Genomic DNA, 12,282 nt, shown 5'->3' on the forward strand with positions numbered 1-12,282 from the left:
CCCATCAGCTGGGTGAAGATGGTGGAGTATATCATTCTGAACCTGTGTGTGCAAATTTAGAACAGGGAAAGAGTGACTTAACTATACCCAATTGAAGAAGAAAGTGACTCAGTGAGAGGTGAAACTTGCCCATCGGAGTGAATGACCTGTTAGTTTAGACCACTGATCTCTTTTCTTCTTTACTTTTTGTTTTGTTTTGTTTTTAACCAGGCAAGAATACATTGGGAATATCCTGGTAAATTGATTTCTGGAGTCTACATGCAAATATTGTTTAAACACAAGGAAATAAAGCTGACTGATTATAAACATGCCAAGGACTCTTAGAAAAAGGATAAGAGTATCTATGTATTTACACCTTTCCTCCCACCCATGGTCTCAGAGAACAAAATCAATTCCCTAGTGCATGCTTTCTTCAGCATTTTTCAAAAAAACAGAATTTGTTTTTGTGCCTAAGACTCATGCTCATAATAAATTTAAAATAAAAACATGCATGGTGTAGAACAAATCTGTAGTATGAGCAGATGATCCCAAAGCCCCAGTTCCTCATAAGTATAGAGGAGAAAGCAATTAGCTCATGAGTTGGCGGACGAGACAGTGGATTCCCAAGGATTTAAAATAGGCAGCATGGATGTCTAGAGAGAACACACCTCAAGGAGGCTTTAGAGCAAGGGGTGGCATTCCTTTTAGCCATGGGACCAGCCTCAAAAGCATCCTCTGCCAAGGTCTGTTGTTCTCCCCAGATGTTGATGGTAATCATTTATTGCTTGAAAAGGAAAAACAACTCACTGCTGTTTGTGAAAGAAACAGTTTGAAAAGCAAATTGAGTAAACAGATGTGAAGGACCATTTTAAAACTAATAAAATTGGTCATGATTAGTTTATCTCAGACTGAAATTTCAGCCATATTAGAAACTGAAAATATGGAGAAAAAAATACTCACATAATTTCTCATACCATGTCAGTACTATTGCCAGAAAAGAGAGGTTGCTTTGCTTATGAACAAAGCCTAGCATGCCTGTAGAGCTGTTCATCAGCAGAAGGACTTTGTCCTGTTCAGGTGAAATTCTTGGCTAGCTGCATGTTTAAAGCATTAATCTATAATTTATTATAAATAGTTTTGATTTGATACTGGCTAATATTTCAGGTGCTTGTGTATATGTATATTAAGAATACAGCAAATTGGGCTGAGGATTCAGTAGTAGAGCAATCATGTAGCATGTCAAAGTCCCTTGTTCCATTCCCAGCTTTGCAAATGGAAAGAATATTTCAAATTAACAATGCTTATTTCTGTATATCCCCCATTTCTTAATGCTGCTTTAAGTTCATTTCATAAATGACAACATATATTTTATATGAAAGATCTAATCCAGAGGATGTCATATTTACCTTAATTTCTCTAACTATATAATGGGAAACAAAAAATAAAAACAAACTCATGTAAAATAAATCTATTTTGAAAGTTAAATGGGATAATATAAGAAAATGCTGAAAAGGATGACTATCCCATAATAGGCAATCACATGTATATCAATAAATATGATACACTATGTTTTTATGTCTTAACTCATACCATTTCTTCTCCTCCTCTCTCACCCTCCTCCTGTGGCCTAGCCAGCAATCAAGAAGTTCTCTTTTCTTGTAATAAGGCAAAATGTCAATGTTCATTTTACAGAGAAACACCTTGTTTTTCAAGGCAATCCCTTAGGCCTCTAAAATCACAGAGGCATTAACCTTAGTTGGTCATAGAATGGCCCCCTCACATCTCAGAGCTGTGCACCAAGATTAAATTTCACCTTCATTAGAATTTTAAAACTATTTTACCTTTATAAAGCATTGTGCACAATAGGATCTAGATAAAAAAATATTTGATTATTCAATAGATGTCACCAAACTTTTAACTCCCCCCAACATGAGTGTTTATAACCAAATATGTTGGCATAGAGTTAGTATACTACTTTGGCAAAGGAAGAAAATATCTGAGACAAATATCGTGCTGTTTCCATTAAAAAAAAAAAAGTATTCTATATCTCAAATAAAGTGAAATGTTGAAATTTTTGGACTTTTTTTTTAACTAGGGATATAGTTGCTCAGACAGGATTCATTAAATATTTGTGGTGCTCTTGGTTTAGACACAGCCCAAGCCTTACCAAAGTATCTTGAATGATGTTTTGAGTATACAAGAGACAAGATAAAGAGGACAAGTTTTTTTTTTTTTAATGAAAATAAACAAGAATAGCAACAATTAAGTTGAAAAGGAGAATTTTAACTTAAGGTAGAGCTTAATAAATTGGAACCAGATAAATCTTAAAGGTCTGGGAAAATCCACATCCTCAATCTGGAAAGGAGGGGTGCAGGGACAGAGAGAGAGAGAGAGAGAGAGAGAGAGAGAGAGAGAGAGAGAGAGAAAGACTGACTGAGGCAGTCAGAACTGAGCTAATGGAAACATATGGAATAAACTTTCAAGTAAGGCCCCCAAATCAAATAATAACAATGTGTTCAAGAAACAGCAGTACATTTCAACAAAGAAAATTGAGATCAAAAAGATGAAAACAATAAAGCTAATAAAAGAAACTGAGATAACTAGATAAGGCAGCTCTGGGGTCAAACCATCCATTCATACCTAGGTATTTCTTTCTTTTTATCCTGAGTTACTGTAGTTTGAAGGTGCCTTCAAACATATAAATGAATCACTTGGGTCCTTGCCAGCTATTTTTGTGGCCTGAAGCATCTGATTATGATTAGGAATGTTTCATTCATGGGGCCCTGCACTCCTACCATACTTTACAAATGGTTCCTGCAACCAAAAGCTAAATAGAACAGTTGTCATATTCAATCATGTCTCCTGATACTTCCTGCAGGAAGTCAGATGGCTAGGCAGGACTGTGACCAAATACACACATGTGAAATTCTCTTTAAGACTCTAGCCATGATGACTGTGTGGCTTAGTGAATAGTAAATACAAGGGGACAATTTAAAGATCATCATCAACCCCCAAAGCCATTGCATTTATGGCGCTCTTCCCAATTACATATTTATCACATAAACAAGAGACTGTTCCTAGTATTTGCCCTCAAGTTGTTAGTCAGCTGCTGACCTCATAATCTGCACAGCTGTGGTATCCCAATATGTTGTCATGGAACAGATTGTGATGTCTTAATTGATCACTTTCAGAGGTTGCGATTGTCAAGTGAGACCAGTATGCTGATTCTTATTAGTTAAATTAAGCCTTGTTATAGCAGAACCAGCTAATTCACTCTAATGACTGGGAAATCCAACACAAATTGCTGCATTTTATCAAACACATCCAAGCCTTTTTCTTTCTTCTTTTTGATTTTTTAAAATTTTGTAGAGACTCTACTCCAAACATGTTTTTATTATACAATGAAGCAACTTGTTGGAACAGTAAATGGAACATAACCTCCGCGTACCATATGTATCTTGGTGATAAGTTGGAGGGTGCCATATGACACACACAGTTTAAATTAGACATTGATTTGCATGACTCTGAGTGAGCTTGGGGGACTTGGTTATATGTGATGGGTATCAGGCCCTGCCACAAATTGTTTGGCCAGAAGAATATTGTGTTCTTCCTTACTTCCCCCCAAAATGTAGGCTCCTAAGTGGATGAAGGACAGTCCTAAATTAATGCCTGATCCTAAGAGGCATGTTCTTGGGCCTCCATCTGGCCACTAGTGAAGTCTTCATATGGCACCAACCTATAAAACCCCATTTTCAAGTCCTGGCATACTCACCCACTTTGAACTGACAGCTCTGACCTGGTCCCTGGACTGTCGGCTGCTGGCCTTAGTTCAGCATTCTGACAGCAGCAGAGGCATCAGACAGCCCCTTTTGCAGCAGAGTTTTAAGACACCTTATAAAAAGACCTTTGCGGGTTTTGTGAGTCGTGTTTTTTTTTTTTTTTAATTCTTGGTTTGGACAAATCAAACAGATGTCTTTGTCAGTCTAGTATATTTTATAGGAACACAATTAAATCAAATTAAAGAAACAAGTCTAAATTAACATGTTAGCATCCAAAATACAGAAGAAGCACAAGGATATTTATCCAAGTATTTTTTATGGTAGGATAAAATAATAGCTAAATACCCAGCGGTAGGCAACTAGCTATGTTATGGTATATCCATATGCCATATGGATAAGGGAATAATGATATGGCACTGAAATTACCCCTAAGAACTACTTACTGGCATGGAAAAAACTAATTATTTAAAATTAAATGAAATATCAATGCTGACAAATAGGATAAATGGTATTTTTCAACCTATCTAAGGTAATAGATATGGAAAGAGGTAAATATAAGACATAAATATAGTGGTTGTCAAGTGATAAAAATTTGGAAAGTTTTTATTCTTTTGTCTATTCCTTTTTAATTTTTCAAGTTTTCTATAATGAGCCCATATTACTTTAATAATCTGGTCTGGGAAGTTCTTGAAAGCAGTGTGAGTAGTTTTGTGATAGTGCTTGCAAAGGTCTGTGGCAGGTGTCTTAGATCTTACCCAGTTGGGGAGGAGGCCTCACTTTCCTCTCTGCTCCTCTTCCTGAAGCATGCCTTTCTCCTTCTCAGTTAAAGGTGGCTCCAGGCCTCCAGTTGCTTAGGCTAATTGCTGAAGTCATTCTTGATTCCTTTCTTTCTTTCACACCCCACATTCACACATCCAGTCTGTGGGTCAGTCCAGTGGGTGGTACAGTATGTTCAGAATGCATTCTGCCTCTCTCCATCTCCTTTGCTCTCACCATGTTCCCAGCCACCATTGCATCTCATACCTTTGCCTCTTTTTCATCAGTTTTCCACACAGCAGCCAAAATGATTAAATACAACTCAGGTTGGTCACTCTGTTTAGAGCCCCCCCCCCCCGCCCATTGCACAGGAAGTCAAAGGTCCTAACTGATTCTCCTCTTCCATGTTTGGCCCCAAGATCTACTCACTGTCCTCTCTGGCTCTGCCAGGTCACAGTCCTCTTCCTTATTCCTGGTTGACCTAGGTACTTGCATAAGCATTCACATCTCTTTATTCATGACTTTTCTCAGTAAGGCTTTTTTTCTGATCATTCTCTCTCTCTCTCTCTCTCTCTCTCTCTCTCTCTCACACACACACACACACACACACACACACATACACACACACACACACATACACACTTGCTAACTTCCTTCCTTGTTTAAATTTTCTTCATTTAAACTTCCTTGTTTAAATATAAGAGGATGTTGATTTATTTATTGTTCCCACCCCCAAGTTGAATGCAAGTTCTATTGTGTCAGGAATTTTTGTTTATGATTTTCCTAGCTCAGTTCTAACTCTTGGAATTGAACTACGCCTGATGCATAGTAGGTGTACACTAACTACTACAAGTTCCTACCATGGCTAGGAAAGGTGACTTGTTGCATTTGTAGCGTGATTGCATGATTGTCAGATGACTTTGCTGAGGGACTTCCCTCTCTGTTGAACTACCCGGGTTATGACATCTGGAGTGATCTTGAAGACCCTCTGTGTTGATATGTTTCATTTGAATCAACAAGTCTAAATTAATTGGAAAAGCCCATTTGTTTGCCGGTATTAAATTCAATGCTCAGACTCCTAATAAATTATTTTAACTCAATTTCTTTCTTTTCTTAACTTCACCAATCAAGCACATACTGTATTCCAGAGTCTGCTGGGAAGTGGGTTAAAATGAAGAAGACAGATGTTGTTCTTACAGAATTTATCTAGAAGACAGACATAATTCATCAAGTAAAATAAGGCCTCTATTTGGGAAAGAGCTGTTTCCAAGTAGGCACAATAAAATTCAGGGTCAAATTCAGGATCAAAATGTGGACTCTCATAGAAGGGAGATGAGGAAGATGTGTATCAACATTTCTTTAACAGTGTTGAAGATAGGGTGACTTTTTCATGTGGGACTGAAGCAGCAAAAGTAATGTATGTAGCTGTTTTAGGAGGAAATAAGGCAAAGAATGATGGAATGAGCAGTGGGCTTAGAGTTTGAAGACCTGCATTTAAATCTGCCACTGCAACATTGTCATTTCTAGGTTCTGAAAGCTGATGCTTCACTTTGCTGAGTCTCTGTAACCTCCATGGTTAAATAAAAAGTGAGGGAATTAGACAGGCTCTAGAGACCCTCTGTGTACATGTCTTCCCTGAGTTTTTAAAAGAGGCCTTTCCTGTCCATCTAGAATAAATGTAGGCACAAAGGCCAGTTAACATGGTGACTTGAAAGAATTTTTTTTGAGTCTGCTCAATATTTTGGCCAGTGTGGGGTTTATCTTAATGTAGTTCTGAAAATCTTCTTTAGAACTTCATCATGTGCTGAACTCTTCATATTTTTATCAACGGCTACCTATCCATGCATACATATAGCTAAAATGCAGACTTGATACCTAGATATGTTTTGTTCGTATTTTTTTATAGCCACCAATCACTTTATTCCAGAAGTCAAAATTTTCCATATTTCCTTATTTCATTTGAAATTGCAGTTCTAAATTTAAAAATTCATCATTTATAGTGGAAAACAAATGAATATTTTTTCCACATGATTTTAAACCAACATGTAAGGATACGAAAATTTAAATTATTTTAAGAGTATACATTTTCTTTTTTAATGGAAGTATTCTGCTTACTTGATAACCTATAGCAGAGACTGTAGGGTTGGTTTATATATTTCAGAAGTATTTCCATGTTCAGAAGTTATGCCACATCCGAAATTTTTTGTCTTCCCAAATACTATATTGACTAGGTGAATTTACCAGCTGCTTTCTTTCTCTTTCTGTTTTTCAGCCTTTGCAATTGGACTGTGACCTTTGCGCCATAGTGTCCAACTCAGGTCAGATGGTTGGACAGAAGGTGGGAAGCGAGATAGATCGATCTTCCTGCATTTGGAGAATGAACAATGCCCCCACTAAGGGTTATGAAGAAGATGTTGGCCGCATGACGATGATTCGAGTTGTGTCCCATACCAGTGTTCCACTTTTGCTAAAAAATCCTGATTATTTTTTTAAAGAAGCAAACACTACTATTTATGTTATTTGGGGCCCTTTCCGCAATATGAGGAAAGATGGCAATGGCATCGTTTACAACATGCTGAAAAAGACGGTGGATGTTTATCCAAATGCCCAAATTTATGTGACCACGGAGAAGCGCATGAGCTACTGTGATGGAATTTTTAAGAAGGAAACTGGGAAAGATAGGTGAGTCACCTCTGAAGCAGCCTTATTTTCTTGTATGTTAAATCTTTGCTGAGTCCTTTTGCCAGCTATCAAATGAACAGAGTTATTTTTTAAGCTGATCGTTGCGTGTTTTTGACTATTATGATTACTTGATGAGCCAGCAGCCAGGTCCCATTAATTCCACCTACACTACCTTCTGTTCTCTTCATTTTTAATTGGCTTGATACTCCTAGAAATGCTGGATGCTTCTCCAAGATATCTTTAGATCTTTTTATAATGTGGCTCCATTTGCTATTGATTAAATTGGATTTTAGCTGAAAGAGGAAGTCGACAACATTTCTGTTTCAAAACATAAAAATATTAAGAAATTTCAGGATTATGCATTGGCCTAAATGCCGCTGGAAATTGTGGCAAATTTTTTACCTACATCATAAAAAGAACAGGCTATTGATTCTCTAATAAGTTTGCAAAGGGCTGGAGAATATAGCCCAGTGGTAGAGTGTTTGCCCAGCAGGTATGAGGCCCTGGGTTTGATTCCCAACACTGGGGGAAAAAAAATTGCAAAGCTTCTTGCATGCAAATATATTCTCTGATCTCGAATACCATACTTGGTATCTAGCACGTTAAGCAAAATACCATATTGAAATTATGCATTACTTAAAAACATTAGCAGTTGGATTCCTGAAGAGAAACGAGGTATAAATATCCTTCACTCAATTATCCTAAAACCAATTTACATTTTTTATTACTTCCATTTTTTTCTGCAGCATGCTGTAAACCATCCTTTCCCTTTTTCTTTTGGGTCCTACTTACCTCATTCTTCTTCCTCTCCTGCCTTCTCCTATTTCCTCTTTGCTCACCTTTTAGATCCTTTGTTGCATGACTTTTTTCTTCCTTTTCAGAAAGATAATCAATAAAAGGGAGAGAAGATGAATTACAAATCAATCAAATCTTGATTCATATGTTTTAATTTAATAAAGAACTATTAAGGGAAAATACTGAGACCAGTGGCTGAAGTTTGAAAGTATCTGTGAATTTCTCTTATTTGTAAAATGGATAAATTGAGCACCAACTATAATTCCAATATTCACATTGTGATTTTTCTCAAAATGTGTATATTTCCTTATTCAGTGTTGTCAAATCTACAGTGTTAACTATACTGGAGTATGGTTTTGAGGATGGCAAGTTCCCAGTATCTCTGGATGTAATTTCAATGCTGATAAGTATTTTAAAATCTTTGATGGACTAACTCTGCTGTTGATAATGTGGGTTGATTTGAATTTAGCATTTTATGCTTCTAAGCACTAAAATGCACAATTTCATATGAAGTGTAAGACAGAAAAATGTATGATACAGGTCCCTTCTACTGGTAAGTATTGGCGAGAACAATCCTAAAGGTTAGGTGTGAATCTGCATAGCATAAGCTGTCCAAAGAGACAGGCAGGAGAGATAAAAGAACGAGTCTGGTGCTTCAAAGAATTGCACTCCTGTTAGCACCATTCTATATAAATATGACCATTCTCATGAGGTTTTGGAAACCTCTGGTCTCTGATTATCCCGGAGCAATGCAATTAATTAGATATATTTGGTTTTTCATTAGAGTTAGTCCTCAGGGTATCCCTCAGTCATAACTCCAAGGCCTAGAATCCTTTGGGGGTACCAGAGAAGAGCTTAGTGTGGTGCTTGTTTCTGTGTGTTTGTATCACGTTGGTTTTTGCTATGAGCAACACTGTCACAGATGTGTGGATTATACAATAAGAACTGGAGACAACAGCATTGGGAGATTGTTTTTCTACTGGCTATGATGAGAACAGTGTTTTTATAGTGAGAAAATTACTTGGCAAATTTACTTGCTTGGTAAAATTAATTTTCGGGTACTATCAATGGGTAGAATTGCCAAAGTAATTTTTTTAAAGTACAAAACAATTTTATGATACATTCTTGCTGTTGTTTTTCATTGAGTTCATTGCTGTGTGCTTGCCCTGCCGGGTACTATAACCAGACAGAAGGGGTCAATTATGTGAGTGTTTTAGCAAAGGGATGATTTGAGTAGAGTCTGGTCAGACAATAAAAGGTTAACCAAAATATTCTCAAAGACTACTCTCCCCAGTTTGATTTAAATCTACATCCTATCAATATGCTAGAGACATATTGTCTAAGGATTACCCATGGTGTTCTGACATTCATTGACAAATTTCAACCAACAATATCTACAAATACTTTTAATGAAGAAAAATATTGAACTTATAAAGCAGAGAGACTAGGAGTTCAGGAAACCTCTGTGTAGCCACCACTCAGCTTGATAATTATCAACTCATACCTGATGATGTTCCATCTATCCTTTATATACTTTCTCCCTCCCAAGCATTTTGAGGCAAATCTCAGATATCATATCAGTTCATTTATTAATATCTTAGTGTATATCTGCAAATGTTAATCAAAAAATTCAATGTGACTATCCTACAAAAAAAATCAACAATATTTTCTTACTATTATTATCTGTTTAGTCAATTTGAAAATTTCTCCAGTTGTCTCATTAATAAATTTTTAACAGTGAGTTTGAATGAAGATTAGCACAAGTTTCACATATTGTGATTGATTGATTTGTTTCCTGCATTTCTCTTAACCTGTATGGCTCCTTTTTCCACACTCTTTTAGGCATTAGTCTCATGTCTTCTACAATCTAAATTTGCTAATTGCAGCTTGTGGTATTTCTTTTGAATTAATATTTCTGCATTGGGGATTGATTGGATTCAGATTCGTTTTCTTGCCAAGACCATTAGTGGTATTTCTATCAGGAGTAATACTTTCTTACTATGTTAGAAGTCATTAACAATCATTGACTAGACCCAATAATTTATTAGGGTGGCAAAATGGTGATATTTCATCATAACTTTTCATTTATTATCTGAAATACTTTATAAAGAAAATGTGCCCTCATTTGCCATTTGGTTACTATGAGACATAAGATAGTACCAGTCTCTTCTCTTTATTTACTGGTTTTAACGCACTAGTTTCATAGCATCTCCCAAATCTACCTATAAGTTTGTTATTGTTAATATTTATATATTGATCAACAGACTTAAACATATTTGAAGTAGAGTATTTCAGTTCATTAAAATTATATCCTTATGCTAAAATTATCCTACATTGGCCTATAGCAACTTCTTCAAATTGGCTTTGAATCTTTTCAGTGTTCCTTAGTAATGTTTAGATCTCTGCTTCCTGGTGTTGTAAGATGTTTTTGGTCTTCTTGAATATAACCTGAAGTAGACCTGCATTGAGACTTTTTTCCAAAGGACACCAGTTTCTTTCAATCATTAAAAAAGCATTATTTTGGCACTTTTGGAGCCCATTGTTGCTGAGTTGGTATTAGTTTCATAGTCCTTACAGTGGATGAAGCTGGAATACAAACAACATATGACTTGTACATTATTTACATGTAAAATAATTATGAGTTCAAATTGAAACTTTTTATTCAAATTGTGGGCCACTAGGTTTTTATTCATGTGCCTTTCCACCATGCCAACAATCACAGGTCCAAGCAACACCAATGTAATTATTCATCTGCTTCATCCTGCAACGTACACACAAAATCTTTGAGTAAGAACAACGTCGCAACATGCTGTGGGATTATTACAAACACTTCAAGATTATTTTGCATCAAAGAAGATGATTTCATGTCAGGCGTTCAAGTAGGTCTATACTCCCAGGGTGTATATTGGTTATTACTAAAAAAAAAAAAGTTTCTAATATTTCCCCCCCAAGTAACTAGGAACAAATCAAGTGATCTACATCATTGTAGGAAAGAGGGAGTAAGGAATAAAAGGGTGTCCATTTGACTTTAGTTTTGTTGTAAAGCTTTTTTGCTTGATTAGCCTGGACTTATTGGAACTTGACAGCAATTCTCATTTTTGTCATTATGTTATTTTTTCTTTTTTAATGGAGAGATCATGTCAAGATTATGTATAATTTATACAATTTTTTAAAAAAAATTATAAAGTGATTCATGATAGAAAAATTACTAGCTAAGAAAAATACTCTTCTTAGCTTCTTCAAAGTAGTCAAAGTCCATTTAGCAAAAACAACTTTCCAATCTAAAGTGGGCATCTTTTCATTTTCCAATGTTTTTATTTTTGTCTTAAGGGATTCCTAACTAAAGAAACATAAAGTACTAGCAGAAATGCATACACTGTTGAATTTTTTAGAATAAATTTAGACCAAGCATGTTAAAGTTCTTTTTCAAACCAAATGAAATTTAATTTGTTTTCTTTTTATTTACTCCCTACAATTATCTGGCTTGTCAATTAGAGAAGGTAGCTTTATAGAAAAGGCTGGCAGAGTAGAACAGTAGTTCATTTGCCCTTTATCTTCTTCTTATTATTATTATTATGGTATTGGGGATTGAACTCAGGGGAACTCAATCATTGAGCCATATCCCTAAACCTATTTTGTATTTTATTTAGAGACAGGGTCTTACTGAGTTACTTAGCACCTCGCTTTTGCTAAGGCTGGCTTTGAACTTGCAATCCTCCTGCCTCAGCCTCCCCTGATGCTGGGATTACAGGCATGCTCCACTGTGCCCGGCTGTCCTTTATCTTTTAGGACCCAATTTTCTTTAGAATTGTAGGTTTTCTGGGCAGCAGTCACCTTTATAGTTTCACTTACCAAATATATTTCTGGAAAATTAGAATTATAAATTCTATAGAACTTTTATTTCTTCCAGAAACCTTTGGAATTAAAGGTCTTATATTCAAGACAATCTGACCAAAATGAATCTTTTTTTTTTTCCTTTTGAATGTTGGTATGCATAAATAATATTAGCCTGCTGAATTTTATACATTTGAATTAATACATCTTAAGACAGAAATGCCCTGGAGGTGCTGTGGGGCTGACAGCTGCACATGGCGCCACACTCAACACTGAAGAACGTGAGTATGTGCCTGGCACGTGCGGATGCGAAAGGAATGCTAACTTTTCTGGCAAGGCAATAGAGAGCTGTCGTGAGGTATTTTGCTTACCTATGGCAGGTGGGCAATTTCAGCTCTCACTGCACTTTAGGAATTCGTTGGCAAATGTAGGCACATTATTTAATTAAGTAATAATT

At 36.1% G+C, this 12,282-nt stretch overlaps 1 protein-coding gene across 1 annotated transcript in view; it reads left to right on the top strand.

Moving 5' to 3' along the window:
• Positions 1 to 12,282, top strand: part of LOC113197473 (alpha-N-acetylgalactosaminide alpha-2,6-sialyltransferase 3) — a 518,158-nt gene that overhangs the window by 302,983 nt on the left and 202,893 nt on the right. The window contains exon 3 of the mRNA XM_026409812.2: positions 6,787 to 7,196. Within this exon, the coding sequence (XP_026265597.1) occupies positions 6,787 to 7,196 (410 nt within the window). The remainder of the gene's footprint in view (positions 1 to 6,786; positions 7,197 to 12,282) is intronic.

Source organism: Urocitellus parryii, chromosome 11 (genome assembly GCF_045843805.1).
Source record: "Urocitellus parryii isolate mUroPar1 chromosome 11, mUroPar1.hap1, whole genome shotgun sequence".
Taxonomy (NCBI): domain Eukaryota; kingdom Metazoa; phylum Chordata; class Mammalia; order Rodentia; family Sciuridae; genus Urocitellus; species Urocitellus parryii.